The sequence below is a fragment of the Colossoma macropomum genome, unplaced genomic scaffold (genome assembly GCF_904425465.1).
Source record: "Colossoma macropomum unplaced genomic scaffold, Colossoma_macropomum, whole genome shotgun sequence".
Lineage (NCBI taxonomy): Eukaryota > Metazoa > Chordata > Actinopteri > Characiformes > Serrasalmidae > Colossoma > Colossoma macropomum.
This window is the reverse complement of record NW_023494809.1, coordinates 17,474,010-17,494,177: the sequence shown is the minus strand read 5'-3', so window position 1 is coordinate 17,494,177 and position 20,168 is coordinate 17,474,010. Positions and strand designations below refer to the sequence as shown.

Here is a 20,168-nt window from a genome sequence, read left to right as displayed (position 1 = left end):
TTGACAACTCTTTTGCAACACACACACATACACACACACACACATATATATATATATATATATATATATATATATATATATATATGAGCTCTGTTCAGATTGGCTGCCCTGTACTGTGCCTGTAACATTCCTTATATGTAACATTGAAGAACTCAGAAAGTACCCAGAAAGGTGCTTAGATTACTGTTTCTCTGCTGTGAATGGGGTCACATATGCACTAAAGCAATTGTGAAGTATAACAATGTAAAACCATTACTCATTTAAGGCCTACGTGAGGCCTAAATGCAGCAGAGGAAAAAGCCCACTGAAGAATGGGCATTACAACATTGCACTTGGTGAAGTAATACGATACAGCAAGAATTTTTTTTATTTTTAGGGAAATAACGTAATCCATTAAGAGTTTATCCATTTTATTGTGCTTAGATGGGGGGAACTGGGGCCTGCATTTGAAGAATGGTTGACCTGGATTGTTCATTCACAGGAACATGGATTCTAACAGTCCGTGTTCTTCCTAAAAGACAATCAGCAATCAGCCAATTATTTTTTTAATTTTGGACGATCTGGTTTGCCTTTTCATGACAAAAGTGCATTCGCTTTGGCTTTTGAATGCTGCCGCTACACCTCTACCAAATATCATAGTATAATTATTCATTATTCATTCATTGTGCTAAACAGCTAAATACCGTTTACTTTCAATGTAGCACTTTATTTTATTTAAAGTTAAAGGGCAAGAGATTTTTAATTTACAAATATAAAGTGCCAGTTTGGCCAATTAAACTATTTCCAACAAAAATCAGCCATCAGCCAATTCGACTGTAAAGAAATTTGATCCAACCTTACAAATTCATGAGCGCTGTCCCTGTAAAGACCATAACATATAGGCTAGATCCTCAGCTACAGTACAGCTACAGTAGATCTTCATCCAGGCATATGAAGCTCTACATATTATATTCTGTGAACTGCTTTGCCTTGTAGTAAAATGTGCTATACTATTCTGGCCAGTCTGCAAATTACATATGAAAAATGAAACAAAGCTACTGAGCTACACATGTAGCTCACTGGAGAATGTAAGACACTCTGTTGATCACTTACCGCTTAAATGTAACCACATACCACTGGTTATTCAGAAGAATCTATAGCATGAATGCAGTTATCTGTAAATTCATGCTATTCATATACTGTAAACAAAACATCTAAAGTAGATAAAAATCTGAAATGATATATGTTGACTCTACTTAACTATTACAATGTATCAACCATATTATAACATAGAAATTAAGAAATATTTCTAACCCCCCTTATTGTGTAGACCCTACTGTGAAAGTAATTAGTAATTATTAGGGAACTATATATATGGTTAATAAAAACTGTAGAACATTAAATAAAATGAATAAAATTACATTGAAAATTAAAATGCCCCCTACAGCACACAGGCAGTACTGCAACCACCTTCAGGCTCCTTCGGTTTCCCAGCAACCACTGCAAGCCAAACACAGGAAAGCTCATATTCGGATCTGGAGTTATAAAAGTAAGACTTGTAAAATGTTGTAAAATGTAAGCCTTTATGTAACTTACACAAATTATTTATTTATTTTAGTCATTTTTCTGGACCCCGTATGTAGCTAGTATATAGTATTTTCGCTGTTGCATTCACTTATTAAGTTGCAAGAAAAAAGAATTAGATAACTAGCGTTAGATAACTAACGGTAGCCATCTTGCTATTTCTCTGTGAGATACAACGCTAACTTAACCATTTGCTATTAGTTAGCTAACCTAGTCTCTGTTTACTTAGTAAACGTTAGCGAACTGTTATTAAAGTCATATTCCAAGTAACTTTGGCAGCAGACATTCTGTCATTGGAATTAGAAGAAATAGTCGTACTGTTGTTAGCGTGAAAAGCATAATGTGTTGTAAACCATGTAACTTAAATGCTGTTTCTTAAGCAGGATGGGGAAGAAAGTAAAGAAAGAATCTGAACCACCTCCTAAAGATGCGGTGAGGTCTTTTCTCAGGGATAATAGCCCATAACTGAGCTGAAAATAAGTAAACTTGTCAACCTCGCCTACTATGCTTGCATGTTAACGTTATAATAGTGTCAGTTTGGCTCTCTGTCTGTTGAAGTACAATAAACATGATTCTGTTTGTGTTTATTGTTGCATATTTACCACTGCAAGTTTATTTTTAGTATATTTAACATTATAATTTCAGTTTGTCCTAAAACACGTAAAGTCTGCCAAACATAATTTAGTTTGTGTTAATTTTTTTATCTATCTGATGGCTTCATAATACGTTCATATTTATATATATTTACTATTATAATGGTTAGAGTTTGGTGCACTGCCTGTTTGTGTCTGTGTTGATTTACCCATTTAATGGTTTTATCTGTTTGTTTTGTACATATTTACCATTATAATGATTTACATAATAAAAACGCCCTTGTTTGTGTTTATTTTTTTTTTTACATATTTACCATTATAATGGTTTCATAATAGTTTTACCCTTATATTTCTATTGCAATCATTTCAGTTTGACCCACTGCCTATTGAGAGTAAGAATGCAGCGACGGTGGTCCTTATGCTCGACTCTCCAGAAGAAGATGTGCTGGCCAAAGCTTGTGAGGCCATCCACAGATTTGCAGAGAAAGGTTACCTAGTCATGTGTAATGGAAAATGGCCTTTCATGCTCACTGCCTGTCCTCTTAGCGCCTCAGAGTGCTGACCTTTCCCTCTCTGTGCGTGTTTTTACTATATTCTCCAGGAGATGAGAACAGGAGCTCTCTGCTGGGTTTAGGAGCCGTGGAGCCGCTCACCCGCCTCATCTCTCACGAAGACAAGACTGTTCGCAGAAATGCTTTCATGGCTGTGGGAGTCATGGCTTCTAACAGTGAGTTAGGAAAGAAAAAGTTCCGCACAGCTGCCATAATTGCTCAACTAAAGTTGCTTTTAATTAAAAAAAAATCATTGGTTAATTGACGGCAATTAGTTGTCAGTTTGCATGATGATGCGTATTTTATATGCTCTCCTGAAGGACACACCCATGCAGTATGGGTATGCTTATGCAAAAGTTTGGCACCCTTGGCTAAAATGACATGTTTTATTGATTTTCTAAGTGAAAATAAATTAACACATCCTCTACAAAGAAACAGACTTATGCACATTTGAATGCACAATTACTGTTTATTTGTTGAATTTGACCTATTGGGGAAAAAATAAAACATTCAAAACTATGGCACAGTACATATTTTATGTTTTATTTTTTTAAATATGTTAAACAAGTAAATTGTGCACTAAAAGTCAAAGGACAAATGTCATATTTAAGTTCATTATAGAGGATGTGTTAACTTATTTTCACTTTACAAATGAACAAAATATGTCATTTGACTGGGGGTGTTCAAACTTTTGCAAATGACTGTATATGCACTTCGTGCTGCATAGTGTTTTCGATTTTGTATGTATTTTCTTAGTTCATCTTTTTTCTTGTATGGTTTTGGAATCTTTGAAAGGCTCTGCATGGTTTGCTATTGTTCAGTGAAAACCTAATAACCATCAAAATAATTTGTAGTTCCTGGATTAATAATATAATTGATAGTGACATCCATAGCACGTAGCCTAAACTGATAAATGTAGTAAAAGTCAAGCTGTTGAAGTGGCCACTGTTTCATTATTATGCTTTTGAACAGATGATGTTAGAAGACTTATGAAGAAACTGAATATCATACCATCCATCATTAGCAAATTATCACCAGAAGGTACAGCACAGTAACACATTCTTTATTCTGTGGAAAACAGTTCTGTGATTTTCTTGTCCACAAATTTTGAAATGTATATAATATGCTCTTTCTAATCATGTTTTCCACACATAGAGGATGTTGTTGTCCATGAATTTGCCACTCTGTGTTTGGCATCTCTATCCGTGGACTTCACATGCAAAGTCCAGATATTTGATCACAATGGACTGGAACCTCTTCTCCGTCTTCTGTCCAGCCCAGATCCTGATGTGAAGAAGAATTCTGTGGAATGCATTTTTAATCTCGTTCAGGTAGGTCAGCATGTCACTTCGCAGCTACAGTCACTGGCTATTGATGGATGAAGTAGAGGGGGCTGATAAACTGTGCATTAACAGATGAGCTACAATTTATAACTGTAAATCTACAAAGGATAACTATATGGTGGATGTTTCTGAGAAATGGTTAATGTGTACAAACTTTAATTCCAATTCCAGTTGAATTAAATTTGGACAGTATGTGAAATGAGAATAAAAAACAGATGTAAATGACCTTTGATCTGTATTTAAATGAAAATAGTACAAAAACAAGACAATTTATGCCTGCAACACATTCCAAAAAAGTTGAGACCGGAGCAATTTAAGACCCAAGGATGGGTAAAAACTTGCCAAAAAATGTATCAGTGAATTAGAATAATAACAGTTTGAGAGCAACATTCTTCAACTAACAATTGCAAGGATTTTAGGTATTTCACCCTCTACGGTGCATAATATAACCACTGAATGCCTGTGACCTTTGATGCCATAAGGCGACACTGCATTAAATACCGACATGCTAATATGATGCATATCACCACATGGGTTTAGGAATACTTTTACAAACTGTTGTCAAAGACTGATTGAACGTCTGTTGCTGAAATCACAAATGCAACTTGAGTGGAAGCTATCTGAGGTCATCTGAAATGGACCGATGCACCGTGGAAACCTGTGCTGTGGTGTGACGAGTAAACGTTTCTCCTGGCCAAAGCAGAAATGGACCATCCAGACTGTTACCAGTGTAAAGTTCAAAAACCAGGATAAGGGTTGTATTAGTGTCCACCTGTGAAGACTCCATTAACTCTGAAAGATATGTACACATTTTGGAGAATCATACGCTGCTTTCTATTTTCAGGGACATCCATTTTTATTTCAGCATGACCACGACAGGTCACATTCTGCATGTGTTGTGCATGGCTGTGCATTCAGAGAGTGCAAGTGCTAGATTGGCCTGCTTGCAATCCAGAACTGTCTCCCACTAAAAATGTGTGGAGCATTATGATACGCAAAATATGTACAACAAAAACCCCGAATGGCAAAAAATTTGTTTTCATAACTGGATTAATTGATATCTTCGGTCCCCAAACCTTTACAAAGTGCTGTTTAAAGGAAAGGTGATAAACATGGTAAACATGCTCCTGTACCAACTTTTTTGGAACGTGTTTCAGGCATAAAATTTTAATGGAACACTTATTTACCAAAAGAACAGTGTTCATAAGGCATCAAATATTTTGTTTTGTACAGGTTAAACAAAATGTACAAATCACTGCTTTCTGATTTTTTAGCATTTTACTTTTTTAGAACTGAGGTCTGTAGCTTAGATTTAAAAAAAATGTAAAAAAAAGTATGCAGCTTTTAAACGTAAAAAATAATTAACTGGGTAAACTTAAAATTTTTAGTTGAACTTGTAATATTTAGTTAACAGACAGATATATTTTGATTTATATTTACTCACTTATTAATTGAAGTTAACTTGAACTCAACATTTCAAGTTAACCCAGTAACTTACTTTTTTAAGTTTAACAGCTGCATCTTTTTATGCAGGTGGACTTAAGAAACTGGACAGTGTATTCTTGCAGCTGTCAAGCAGCTGTATAATTCATATGTTTCTTGCAAAAAAATTGAGCTGAGGATATATGCACATTTAGGATCTGCCTAGTCGAGTGGCGGTGCGTGAGTTAAATGGACTCCCCCCACTGCTGGAGCTGCTGCACTCAGACTTCCCCATAATTCAGCAGCTCGCTTTACAAACTCTGGAGAGCATCACCACAGACGCTGAGACACGCGCAGCCTTCAGAGTAGAGCAGGGGTTCAACAGACTGCTGGAACTCCTCACAACTAAAGTAAGCTCAGTACCAACAAAGCTATTATAATCATAGCATTAGAAATCATTATAGCAGCCTTGTGCCTCCCCTACCCTCGTGTCAATAATGCGCACTGTTCTTGTACTCAATTAAGATATATATTTAAAGTGATGGATAAAAAAAATCGGCCTCTCCCAAAATGTAGTCACCAAGACCATGTTTGGTGTCTAAACTTCACTTCACTGAAGTTACAATGCTACAAGAATGCTTATGTGACTGAAACCACATTAGCAAAGCATTAAGCATGCAAGGCTTAAATGAGACATTGTTTGATGCTAGTTTTAAGTAATCTTTGGCCTAAAAGGTAATATATAAAAATATATTTATGGCGGAGAGGTTCAGTCGTATGCAAAAGTTTGGATGCGCCAGTCAAATTACATGTTTTGTTGATTGTGAAGATAAGTTAACACATCCTCTACAGGCAGTGCTGGGCAAAATACTTTGAAAAAGCAGTGATGGTTGAATACTGAATGCACTGTTCTAAATCTATTCAGTAATGTATTCCGTTACAATACAGAACAATATTCAGAATACTTTTAGAATACATACGTTTACAATACATGTTGAAAAGGCACATAGGAAAAATGCTGCTTTTGTCCTTTTTATGTAATTCACACTGTTCCTTGCTGTTCTTGGTTGACAGTATTATTAATGTAATTTTTAATTAATAGTTTAAATAAAAATTTAATTATTTAAATGAAAAAAAAAGTTCTTATCAGTGGCCAGCTTTAGTCCACTGCTACTCCCATAATCCTACTGCCATCTCATGAACTAAGCAAACAATTTACCATATGCCAGTAATTAAATCTCACAAATTTGACGAAGTGTGTAGCTATGTGACTTTTAGTTAATGTCATGTATGTAACTTGCCACAAAGTGCATGCACAAATCCGGTACAACTAATGTAAGTTTATCACTCATGAACATGTCCACCACTGAGGAGAGTGTTCAGTTCATTCATCCTTCAAAAAAGTGTATTTATGTTGAGATTAATAACTGATCATTACATTGATTTATCAGTCTACTCAGTGTTTAGCAGAGCTCAGTAACACTGAGTTTAATAGCTGATCATCTCATTGATTTATCTATCTACTCAGACTTTAGTAGAGCTCAGTAACACTGAGTTAGAAACTGATCATCTCATTGATTTATCAGTCTACTCAGGCTTTAGCAGAGCTCAATAACACTGAGATTGATAACTGATCAACATATTGATTTATCAGTCTACTAATGCTTTGGCATGAACTGTAGTGTAAAAAAGCCGTTTAAATTGTTCTTCAGTGTTCTTAACACACCATGTGCTGATTTTAAAGTAGTTAATAAACAAACATTGATGATGTTTGTTTCTTTTAAAGATGGTATATGTTTTTTTTACTGGGTAAGTATTCTAAAAGTATTCTCCTAAAAATTTAAAAGGTAACTGTATTCTGAATACTGCCTTTATAAAATATAACTTGGACTAAATAAAAATTTAGAAATTAAGATGAACCTAATTTCATCCCAACCTTGCCTACAGGGAACAAACCTCTGCACATTTTTATGCAAAATTATATAAATTATTTTAAAATTAACTAAATTATTTGCTGCATTATATCAATTATATCCTGCACAAAGGTTATGTCACATTTCATTATTTTATGTTTTATTTTTTCCCAATATGTTAAATTAAGCAAATAAATAGTATTGTGCACTAAAATTTGCAGAAAAATGCCTTATATACGTCACTTTCCTAGTGTCAGAAACTACATAAGCAAGTCTATTAGAGATCACTGAACAACACTACACAATTTGAATTTATGATTTAGTGTTATGATTTAGACATGCAGTTAGCACCATGCTAACAATGCTAATGGCATACTTTATGCCATTTCTTGCTTACTTTGCTAACTTGTTAGCTGCATGAGCCTTGTAGCTCCAGCGCAAAACTAAAGCAGATTTCAGATACCAAACATGTCTTGGCTGATAGAATACATTTGGTGTAAGGGGGAAATTTTAAATTTGTTAATATGATTATTTTGCAGACATATTGCTAATAATGATACAATAAAAGGCTACAGTATCCTTGTGAAGTTCAGTGGGCTTACAGAAATGCTGATAGCAGTGTTCTGACTTTGCTGATCGTTTAAAATCACTTTGTCACCTGAGATGTGCCTCTTGTTGGCAGGAGTTCAGTGACCTTCATGTGGATGCTTTGAGGGTCATCTCCAACTGCCTGGAGGACACTGAGTCCACAAAGCTTATACAAGGGACAGGGGGGCTGGAAAAACTGCTGCAGTTCATTATCACACCCACCTCACCTGAAGTGCAGACAAACGCAGTTAAAGCCATCTCCAGAGTGGCACAGAGCAGTATGGAAAAAAACATTTACTCATTCTCATGTTGTGGATGTCTATAGAGAGTGTAAAGCAGTACACTGTGGAATGCTGATTTTTAAAAAATTCAATTATGCAAAAAAAATTTCAGAATTTCTGTATAATTAAACGGTTAACCCCTGAAATGACCAGAGCCCACCAGCGGGCCAAAAGTTTTATCACACACTGATATAGTCTTACAATAGCTCAACCAGTTGCACTGAAGTCCTTGTAGTTACTAAATAATACACCTTAGTATGTAATAAGCCTGAGATTTAAAGGGTTACGATATAAACGTCATTCAGAGTGATAAAATGTAATGGTGATGGTAAAATTGTGGAAAATCTGAAAAAATACATTTCCCTTGGGCAATATTTTGCCTTATATGTGATAACTTTCTGTGAGGGAGCTTTTAGAGGTGTACGGCTGGATCCTATCACCACCACTGTGAACAATTCTGATTTAGTAAGTTTCTTTAGAACAGAGCATTCACATCAAACCACTCTGAATAACTTTGTTTACATCTTAACCATTTATTTATGTAGATATTTTGCAAAATCATTGGAATTTAAGTTGTTTGTATGAACATATAATACTTCATGGTTTCCTACAGCCATCTGTATCGCCTAAGATGATGGGAAATGTGTTTTTTTACATGTGAACCACCTCTCACATTTAGCTGGTGTAAATTTGGGCAGTGTTATTGATAATCCTTACATTTTGACAAGAAAATTTTGTGATTTTGTTGTGCTAATATTGTACCGTCCTAGTCTTGCTTTTGCTCATACCAGTAATATCAGAAACACTGTCTTGTGTTGTATTGTGTTGTCTAGGTGAGAACAGAAAGATCCTACATGAGCAAGACGTTGAGAAGGCCCTCATTGACTTGCTTGCGATGGAGAATGAGGGCATACGTACTGCTGTGTGCCAGGCAGTGGCAGTAATGAGCAGTAACCTGAGCAGCAAGGATACTTTCAGACATCTCGGTAATAGCCCTATTCTATTATAACTTTGTTAAATTGTCAATTGTATCATAGAATTTTAGCTTAATTAAAGGTCTAATGGCTCATTATTCTGTTAAATAATCTTAAGGCTTATGATCCTATCATGAATTATTCTGTATCTACTAGGGCTGCAAAATGCAAAATACTTTGCAATATAACCACATGGGTATTATTTGAAGGAAAATGTTCAAAGACTGGCCTGTATTATTTTGACCAAATTGATTATTTAAACACCTCTATTCATCCCAAGACCTTAGGGAAACATGAGGTTGGTCACAATGTTAACAGCACAACAAAATACTGGATCACTTGTGCTTTGCAACCTTCTCAGGCAAATATTGCAATACTGATTAACACGGGAGGAGCTTGGAGTAGAGCCGCTACTCCTCCGCATTGAGAGGAGCCAGCTGAGGTGGTTCGGGCATCTGATCTGGATGCCACCTGGACGCCTCCCGGTGGGGGTGTACCAGGCACGGCCTACCAGGATAAGACCCCGGGGTCGTCCTAGGACGCGCTGGAGGGATTATATCTCCAGGTTGGCCTGGGAGCAGCTTGGGGTCCCCGGGAATGAGCTGGAGGAAGTTGCGGGGGACAGGGTCGTCTGGGATTCTCTGCTCTCCCAACTGCTACCGCGACCCTAGCTGGACTAAGCGGTTAACGACGATGATGATGATGATGATTAACAAACAATATATCATGCAGCCCTGTTGGCTACTATGAGACTAATATACACTACGATGTGATGGTTGCCATAGGCACCTGATTTTGAATGAAAATATCGTGGGGTTTTTTTTAGAGGTTGAAGGGGTTGAATAAGGGTGTTATCTGTTGTTAAAGGCATTAACTGTCAAACATTAGTCAGCCATTATCATTTGTACTCGAGTGTGTTTCATGATATAATGCTGCTACATTTACTTATTTCAACATATTTAGTCAAGATTTCAAGAAACAATTTGGTTCAGGATTAATAATCAAATTGCATTGCGGCATGCCTTGCTTCTGCTTAAATATCATAGCAAATCATGAGGCATTTTCACTGATCTATTTTATGGGAGATTCATTAAATTATTAAAAAAAAATAACTTTAACTCATACCCACACAGATATTTCCACTGCAAATCAAAATTTTGATTGTGTATGCTTGGGGTTGCACAGGATCCACTTGCTCCTTTGCTCAGGTGGCTATGTTGGTTGCCACTGATTGAATGAGGCTACAGGAAAAGGTCCCAGAGTGATGAAGGTGTTTGTATTTCAGATGGAATCAGACCCATTGTGCAGCTGCTGAACAGTGAGGGAAATGAGGTAAAAGAGGCTGCAGCTCAGGCCCTGTCCAGCCTGACCAACAGCAACCAGCTGAATGCATAGTGAGTGCCAGCCAACCACACAATAATGCAGTTTCACGGGTGTCAAGTTCACAGTATCAACCCGTACAGTTTACCCATATAACAAATGCTTTTTTCCACAGTTTTGGAGGAATACAGTCATATAAAGCTGAAATCTTGACTAACACAGTTTACCCATAAACTCTGACCAGTTGGCCTGAATTATTCTACTGCATGTAGATGTATTTTTCACTTTCTGAGACAGAGCCTTTTGCTGTGTCAGCTATTGCAGAACACAACATTGGAAAAAATGGTAGAATTCTTTCAGTAATTTCTGATATACTTGCTTATGTCACTGTGTGACATACTGATATCTATAAAAAATGGACTGACAGCAGTATTCAGTAACACAGTGAGTGCTTCCTGTCCACTCTCAGTGCGGTTTCTGAAGCAAAAGGAGAAGAGCTTCTGGTTCGACTTCTGCAGGACAGCTGTTCTGGGGCAGTGGCGCATGTGGCGTCAGTCCTGACCAATATGGCATCCCAGGAGGCCCTGCGCTGCAGCATCATCACTCACGGTGCCATGCGGGCACTGTTGGAGCCGCTGCAGTCCACAGACAACCACACGCTCATCAGCGCCACCCAGGCTGTGGCTACGCTGGCCTGCAACGCAGAGGGAAGAGGCGAGGTATCATATCTGCTCAACATCAGCAGTCATCTTTCCAGAATTCCTCGTATTTCAAAAGCGATCAAACCTCCAGGCAGACACTATAAATAGATAATTACAATTATGTTATTTAACTGCTTGCTCTTGTCAATAGGTCTATTGAATAAAACATCTATAAACGACCTTCTGGTTTCTAGTTGATAATATTTATGAATATATGCATTTCATATTACACAGCAACTATTATTACAATTATGAGTGATTCCAAACCTTTGAATTGATCACTAGTTATCAGTTAAATTTCACTGGATTTTCATCATTTTTGTATAATTCAGTGGTTGAGATGTAAACAAAGTCATTCAGAGTGGTTTGATGTGAAATGGTTCACTGTAGAGAAACTTACTGAGTCAGATTTCTTTACAGTAGTGATGACAAGCACCAGGGGTTATTATGTATAGCCATTGTATTTTTTATTCAAGACAACCATTGCACTTACACGTCTCTTCTGAGTTTTATATGTAATGCTGATAATGGTAAAATAGTGGTAAGTCTGAAAAGTTTTCTTTGGGCACTATTTTGCTTACAATGCCCTGCATGTATCTCTCTACCATGAATGTCTTAAAATGTGTTTTTGGCTGAAACCATCTCCAAACTTTTACAAAACAATGCCTCAGACAGTAACATGTATTCATAACATAATTCATCTTTTTTTTTAGAATCGAGCATTTCACATCGAAGTATTTTACATCTTAATCATTTAATTGTGCAGACGTTTAAAAACAGTTGGGGTTCCACTTTAATTGTATGTTCAAACAAAAACACAAGGTACAATGTAGCATTTTTGCTGTTAGGAAAAAAAAATAGTATTAGTAAAGGTTTTGTAAGTAACTACGTCTCAGTATTTCTTGCTGAGAATATTTCTTTGTGTATGTGCAGTTGAGAAATGCTGGAGGCCTGCTGCCGCTAGTCAAACTGCTGAAATCAAACAACACTGAAATTCGTCGGAATGCATGCTGGGCAGTCAGTGTGTGCGCGAATGATGAACCAACTGCTACAGAGATGTGCAAATTAGGGTGAGGTCATGTTTAATATTCATTTAATATGCTTGAATATGTGATATGGTGTAGTATTCACATTAATTTACTGCTCAAATTGGCATGAGCATTGTTCAAGTAATGTCGGCTTTTGGATGGCCAAAACTACGATAAGCCATTGGTTGATTAAACAATATTTAAATAAACTACTAAATGCTGCAACATGTTCCTATAGCGTCAGTGATTAAAATATTCAGCTAATATCTGACAAATGAGATTGGACTGCGTGAATTTAGCTGCTTTAACCAGTTGACCAATAGAATGGGAAGCTCTAGAGTAGCCACACGAGTCCCACGCTCAGAGGGACTAGAGGAAAATAAAACTCCCCAGCATTTGGCTGTGGAGCAGTGAAACAGTGTTCTCTAAAGTGATAGAGCTCCATTCAAAACCTTTAGGGTGAATTGAAGTGATACGGAACGGATCGTCCAACATCAGTAGCTGACTCATGCTCATGCTCTTGTGGCTGAATGCAATCAAATCCTTACAGCAATGTTTCAACATCTAGTGTAAAACTTTCCCATAAGGAGCTGTTCCTGCAGTAAAGGGGGACAAACCCCCAAATTAATACCCTTCAGTTCAGAAGAAACACTGGATGAGCAGGTGTCTACAAGCATTCAGACAGATAGGGCCAGTTTCCCAGACCCAGATTAAGCATAAGCCTGGACTGAAAAGAATTTTCAATGGTGAAACAGCATTGATGCTTCAACTTTGTCCAAGACTAGGCTTAATCCATGTCTGCGAAACTGGCCTCGTAAATACTACTGTTTTCAAGCCAACCCCCAAAATGCATGTTGCATGTATTAGATGTAGTGTTCAAGAACAGCCAGCAGAAGGGGCTAAAGCTCCAGGATTAGAAAATTCCAGAACTGTTCTGTTCTATCGTTATATAGATAGTTTCGATAAAAGTTCAAATTGTTTTATAGTGTTTGTTTCCTCTGATGCAGAGCTTTGGAGATCCTCCAGGAGATTAACTGCTCGTTGAACCGCAAGAATAAGTTTAGTGAGGCAGCGCTGCAGAGACTGCTGGACAGCAACCTTTCAGTAAAATACAGCCTGACTGGACACTTGTCTCACACTGATATCATTGCTGATGGCTTCTACGACCCAGGACAGGTTAATGAACACGCTGTTGTTGAGATGAAGTTCTGTTAATCCCTACTGCACCGTAAGACAATCCTCTCTTACTTCCTCTTTCTGCTCACAGGCCAGAATGGGTGACAGGGTTCCTGCCCTAGAAGATATAGCCAAGCAGGTTATCAACCAGCATCGAGCCGTCATTGCAGTTAATGGAAAACCTCAGGATCAGTATGTCAAGGCCAAGGGTTGGGGTTTTGCAACATATTTTACTCTTTTTCACATCAGCTGGGTCATGTATTGCTGACTGCCTGAGGATACAAATATTCTTTAAATAATTACAACATAGTGAAGATTATTTATCACAGTTATGATCTTAAAGTATTGTCCTGTTTTTAGAGGTTTGGCCTAAAATGAACCTCTGTTGTAGTCAGTCAGCCAAGGCATGTTTGGTGTTTGAAGTTTGCTTCTTTAGTTTTGCACTGGAGCTACAGGGCTAATGTAGCTAACATGTAATGGAAGCCTATAGCATTAGAACACCCTGCATGTTCCTATCGATACCTATGTGAACAATTCTAACTCTCTAGAATGGAGCATTTCATATCAAATCACTCTGAATATCTTCGTTGACATAATCATGATGTAATTATGCAGTATTTTGAAAAATCTATGGAAGTCCCCTTTAAATGAATAGCTCCTGCACTCAAACAGTGCCTACCATGTCTAACAAAGAGCCATTTGGAATTCAGCCACATATGAACAATTGAGTTTGGGATATATAGTGCACTATTTGGGCATAGAAGTCAAAATTGAACAATTCATATATGTAGATCTACTATGTTCACGTCTGACCAATTTCTGAATTAAATCCAGTCCAAAACATCTCAGAATTATTCACAGTCATCACGTTTTACAGCTGAAGTAATGCACTGAAAATACTTGATACATCATTTCCACTTGATTATAAAATAGAAGCACAATTTTGTATCTCAGTCTTGCTTTTGGCAGTAATTGTGTATGTAATATAGTAAGTATATTTTTCACATGTGCAAATGGTAGACATTTGAACCAAAGAATCACTTTTCAGAGTATAATGTGGTTTAGCTGTTTATTGTCATTTTCCTCCATGTTGCCATTCTGCCCCCTCTGCTCATTGTTTTTCACTGTGAAATTGATCTTTTCAGTGTTGACCAAGTTCACTTTAAAGAGAAAACAGGCTCTTTGTGTTTGGTAAAGAGGTTTTAAAACTCCACATTGATCTGCCACCACTAGCTCACACTATCACTGGAATATTAAACTGTCTTGCGTTACGTAATTGAGGCCCGAGCACTATAATTCACTCTCATTGCCAGTAAAGCATGTTAATGACCCTGCAGTGTGTCACCATGGAGTTTTTTTGTGTATGTGTTCTGGTTCAGTGATTGCACTGCCATCTTAATTAGCCTTTTCCCTGGCAAGTCTACTTAAAGGGGTTAGAATGCAGTTACTCACTGCTTGATTTGAGTGGCTATATACATGACCTGTTTCCAGCTAATAAAAGCTGTTTACTAACAGCTCAGATAAGCATGCTGTTGTAAACGTAAAACTGCAGTGACGTTGGCACTGTTAAGTGTTGTTGTTTCTGTTACTGTAAGTGACACCCTACATTAACATAAAGCTTAAAGGAATATTATTATTAGTATTATTAAGTGCCATTAAATGGATTCCGACTCCTGGCGACCATATGGATAGTGTATCTCCAGAATGTCCTGTCTTCTGTTTGACTCTTCAGGCTTCTTTACTATGGCTTTTTCATAAAACTATGGCTCTTTTAGCTTCAACTGTTCGTAGCATAATTGTCTTTCCCAGTGAATTCTCATAATATGCCCAAAATAGGAGCTTCAGTCTGGATACTTGATTTGGTCCTGCTTCTTACTGTCTAGCTTTCAGATTCTATAAAGAACCTGATTTTTGTTTGTAGAGTCATTACATTTGAAGATCTTTTAAAGCTCCTTTATCCTTGTCCTGGCAAGTGCCAATCTGTGTCATATTTCTGACTACTGGATCCTTTGCTGTCCAAATTTCATCCTATCTGCCGCATCTGTAGCACAAGGTTGATTACAACAGGCAATAATTTTGACACGTTTCTGTGTTTTTACTCAAAGGACAGAAAAGCCATTAACTCAAAAACACAATTATAATAGAATTCTGTTCTAAGTGCATTGTGAGCCAATGCCTTTAGTCCTTTTTAAGCACCGGGAAATTAGTGACTGTGATAACTGACCATACAATACTGGTGCAGCATTAGAGATTAGGTTGAAAAATACTGGAGTGTTCCTTTAATTGTCCATTTGTATAAGCACAATTCAAGCAATGACAGCTTTTGTAGGGCATAAGCACTAGCCAATAAATACAGATGTAAAACAGGTCAAAAAGGCAACATGTTCAAGTAGCATCAGCTGGTGCTGGAGTAGCTAATGATTAGATGAAGTACAACAAATTACATTTGACTAAGTAAAAAAATGCAACTGTTTTAAAGCCAGGCCAGACTAAAAATTATGCTTTGTTGTGGTTTCAGGGTGACTGCTGAGTCAGTGGAGGACAGACAGCAGGACAGTCCAACAGAAACCCGCACTTCATCTGTTCTGAGCAGCAAAGGGAGCAGCAAAACACCAAGGTGAGTGTGCATGTGCATTTGCCTGCCTCATTTCAAGTTGGAGTCCTTAGTCTTAACCTGTGAGATCTCAGGACGTTCCCCATTCATAAACCAATTTTTCATGTCTCTCACTAAGGTTGCTTAAATGCAACCAGCCACTTCATTAAGTATACATACTTTGTTTCTACACTCTTTGTCCATTTTATCGGATCCATTTACCATATAGGTGCACTTTGTAGGTGTTCATTTACAGACTGTAGTCCATCTGTTTGTCTGCATAATGTGTTAGCTCCCTTTCCCCCTGTTTTTCAGTGGTCAGCACCACCGCCCCCCAGGACCATCACAGAGTAGGTATTATTTGGCTGGTGGATCATTCTCAGGACTGCAGTTACACTGACGTGGTGGTGGCGTGTTACTGTGTGTTGCGCTGGTACGAGTGGATCAGACACTGCTGGCAGTGCTGCTGGAGTTTTAAAACACTGTGTCCACTCACTGTCCACTCAATAAGACAAATCTACCTTGCTGGTCCACCTTGTAAGGATGTAAAGTCAGAGACAGTAGCTCAACTGTTGCTGCACAGTTTGTGTTAGTAAGTCCTTCATCAATGATCACAAGACACTGCCCACCGAATGCTGTTGGCTGGATGTTTTTGATTGGTGCACTATTCTCAGCCCAGCAGTGGCACTAAGGTGTTTACAAATTCCAGCAGCACCGCTGTATCTGATCCACTCGTACCAGCATAACACACATTAACAGGCCACCACCACGTCAGTGTCACTGCAGTACTAAGAATGAACCACCATCCAAATAATACCTGCTCTGAAGAACAGGGTGAAAGGGGGATAACAAATTATGCAAAGAAACAGATAAACGTCCAGTCATATTTGAACTGTAGAATTGTGGTGGGATTTGAGATTTCATGCTGCACTGAATTATTTCACAATGAAATAAAGTAACATCAGTCAGGAATCTCTCACCAATTTTCCATTAATCTTTTTTTTTTAAGTAAAATGAAAGGTAAAGGCCGGCAGGAGGATGAGAAACAGAGAGATGAGGATGGGTATAAACCACTGCAGGATGCTGGAGTGGAAGAGCCGTGGGCTCTGCCGTACGACACTGCCTTTCAGTGCCTAATCGCAGAGGCAGCTAAAATGGTCCTGCCCCAAAATGAAGAAGCTGAGATATACACTGCTTTGGCTAAGTGAGTTTTACCTAACTCCAATCCTAATGATCTCCCAAAGCTGGAACGTTCATGAGACAGATGGCAGTCATTAATGTGGTTATATGTAGTAATAAAGCACACTGCGATACCGTTATACTATCAGCAGGGAAGTTTTTAAAGAAGAAATCCTTAAAATGAATAACCACCACTACATTATCACTTTAAAAAATGACATTGAAAACATTACATGTATGTACATGTATTATCTTATATATGTAGGTTCAGCTTTGCAGAAAGTTGGAGTAAATTTCAGTCTCAATTAAGAAATAGCATTGGAATTTTTTTTTGTGTAGTCTTAGCCCTAATCTGGGACTGGGAAATTGGCTCTTGGTGTTTTTTTATCAATACAATGTGATATCATAAACAGTGATAAAATGTATTAATAATGTGGTTATTAATATTAATTATGATGTGATAAATGATTCATACAGGTTGGTGTGTGATGCAATGGGGGGTCCCGTGGATATTAAGAAACAGCATGACTTTCCTTGGCAGCTTCACTTGAGTGAGCTGAAGTTTGAACTCCGGTCTAACATCATCCCCATCGGAAAGATCAAAAAAGGCACCTACTACCACAGAGCCCTGCTTTTCAAAGTAAAGATCCAGTCCTCTATCTGTGATGATCAAGCCAAACATTTACACAGTTTTCCCCCCTTTGCTCAAATGTTTTCAAACGGCCAAAACTGGAGTTCAAAAATACTATTAAAAGTTATAGAGAAAATGGGACTCCTAACAGCCAAGCAAAACCTGGTAGACCACTAAAACAGAAAATCAAGCTCCACTCTTGCTTCAGATCTGAAAAAAAATCCAGACGTGTTTCTGTCCATCTTTCCACTGTGAGAAGACAACACTATGTGTCTAAAAAGATGTGTAGCTGTTAAGAAGCTCTTACAGAGAAAAGGAAACAGACAACTCAAACAAAGAAGCTGCTGGTGTTCTAAGTTCTAAGACTGACTAGACCTCCAGACCTTAACATTACTGAATGTGTTTGGGATTACTTAAATCTTAAGAAGTAGAAAATGAAAAAAACAACTTCTAAGAACTTTGGAGGTATGAAAAAAATATCCCTGCAGATGTCTTTGAAAAAAATGAAAGCGAGTCTCCTGAAAAAAATGGAAGCTGGAATGGAAAGCAAAATCTTCACACACTAAATACTGAAAAATGTAAAGTTACATTTAGCCGTTGAGGTCTGTGCAATTTTCTGTTAAGTATATTAGTATATGTTGTGCTTTTTTTCCCGACACTGAAAAATGTATACTTAACGGCCTTTTGACTGGAAAGTAAATAAATGAAGGATGGTCTCTTGACCTTTGCACATTAGTCTTGTAGTTTCAGTATTAAACTAAAGAACCAAACTAAAAAAAGTTAAAGAAGTTAAACTAAAGAAACCAAACATGTCTCAGCCGATCGATTATATTTAGGTTAAGAGGGGAAATCTGTGAAATTAGATTTTTGGCTGAAGAATCACTTAATTCACATTATCACTGCTTGAGCTGCATGCAGCAGTTTGATTTTGTTTCAAATCCGTGCTGTGCTCTGCAGGCTTTGGCAGACAGGATAGGAGTGAGCTGTAGCTTGGTGAGAGGGGAATACTGTCGGGCCTGGAATGAGGTTCTTCTCAGCAGCCCCCCAAAAAATGGATTCTACATTCAACCCCAGAGTTATATTATAGACCTCATGCATCAACCTGGCAACCTCATGAAGTGCGGCACACCTGCAGCTATACAATACCAAACAATCTGAGACACTAACTGGAAGAATTTAATAGCAAAGTTACAGTTTGGATCTTTTTATATCTCTGTATTTACATAATAATTAAATATGAATGCAAATTAGCTGTGTAGGTGCTTGTCTTTGCTGGGACTAATAAGGACTGTGCTGAACAAAGTGCTGCATTAATTTTACTTGAATGATTTTCTTACATGATTAATTTTTTCTACAAATATATTACATCACATTTATAGTCTAAAGTAAGTAAACTGAAATACAAAATTGTATGGATGTAACAGATTTCATTCATTTGAAAAACAAAGTCAATTCAATGCATCACTTTTAGTGAGTATGTCACATACAACGAGTTATCAGTCAGACATATGAAGATTAAACACATTACAAAACAAAATCTTTTTTTTTTGTCATTATACATATCTAAAAAGAATTCCACAGATTTTTCTCAGTTTTGCATAAATTAATGAATTTAAACAAAGTCATTCAGAGTGGTATGATGTGAAATTATTAATCATAGGGAAACTTAGCTACTCAGATTTCTTTACAGTGGTGGTGATAGATACCAAGGGCCATGATGTCAGACATAGCCTTTCATTTATTTACATTTTATTAACTATCCAAAACCACCAGTGAACCTGTTCTGGTAAAATAGTGGAAAATCTGAAAAAATAAGGGTTTTTTTTTGGACTATCTTGCCTTAAAATGCCCTGCATGTACCTCTGACTCCATAAGTTTCTCTACAATGAACCATCACCTCAAACCACTCTGAATGACTTCATACACATTTTAACTAGTGAAGTATGCAGAATTTTTGAAAAATAATATAATAATATAATAATAATAATAATAATAATAATAATAATAATAATAATAATAAAATTTGGGCTAATTTGTAATCTGTCTGAAACTACATAACATGTTGCAGTGAACGTCACAGGAAGTTTTTTGTTGTAGTGGGTTTCAGTGTCAAAGATGGATTTATCAAGTATTCAAGACTAAATGATAAGATAAAAGCAAAAGACTAGATGTTAATTATTAATGGCATTGGCTGCTATTGCAGGTCACATCAGTTCCCATTACCGCGTGGCTGGAAGCTGATGGTAGTTTTTGTTAACTTTGACCTACATTATCAGCTCTAAGCACGCTTTTGAGCAGTCTCACATTGGCTG

General features: G+C 37.2%; 1 protein-coding gene across 2 annotated transcripts; it reads left to right on the top strand.

Annotated features, from left to right (window-relative positions):
- Positions 1-1,471: 1,471 nt before the first annotated feature.
- Positions 1,472-19,014, top strand: armc3 (armadillo repeat containing 3). 2 transcript variants are annotated; one of them, XM_036558871.1, is made up of 18 exons: positions 1,472-1,528; positions 1,947-1,995; positions 2,527-2,644; positions 2,758-2,883; positions 3,680-3,748; positions 3,863-4,038; positions 5,688-5,882; positions 8,068-8,251; positions 9,088-9,240; positions 10,514-10,622; positions 11,018-11,267; positions 12,183-12,319; positions 13,285-13,453; positions 13,545-13,645; positions 15,972-16,070; positions 17,056-17,250; positions 17,703-17,865; positions 18,814-19,014. In XM_036558871.1, exons 2-18 carry the CDS (start codon positions 1,948-1,950, stop codon positions 19,012-19,014), a joined length of 2,493 nt encoding a protein of 830 aa, XP_036414764.1. In that variant the 5' UTR covers positions 1,472-1,528; position 1,947. The 2 variants fall into 2 exon arrangements, with proteins under 2 accessions (XP_036414764.1, XP_036414766.1); XM_036558873.1 differs by having other exon boundaries at positions 1,496-1,528; positions 1,944-1,995.
- The last annotated feature ends 1,154 nt before the right edge of the window (positions 19,015-20,168 follow it).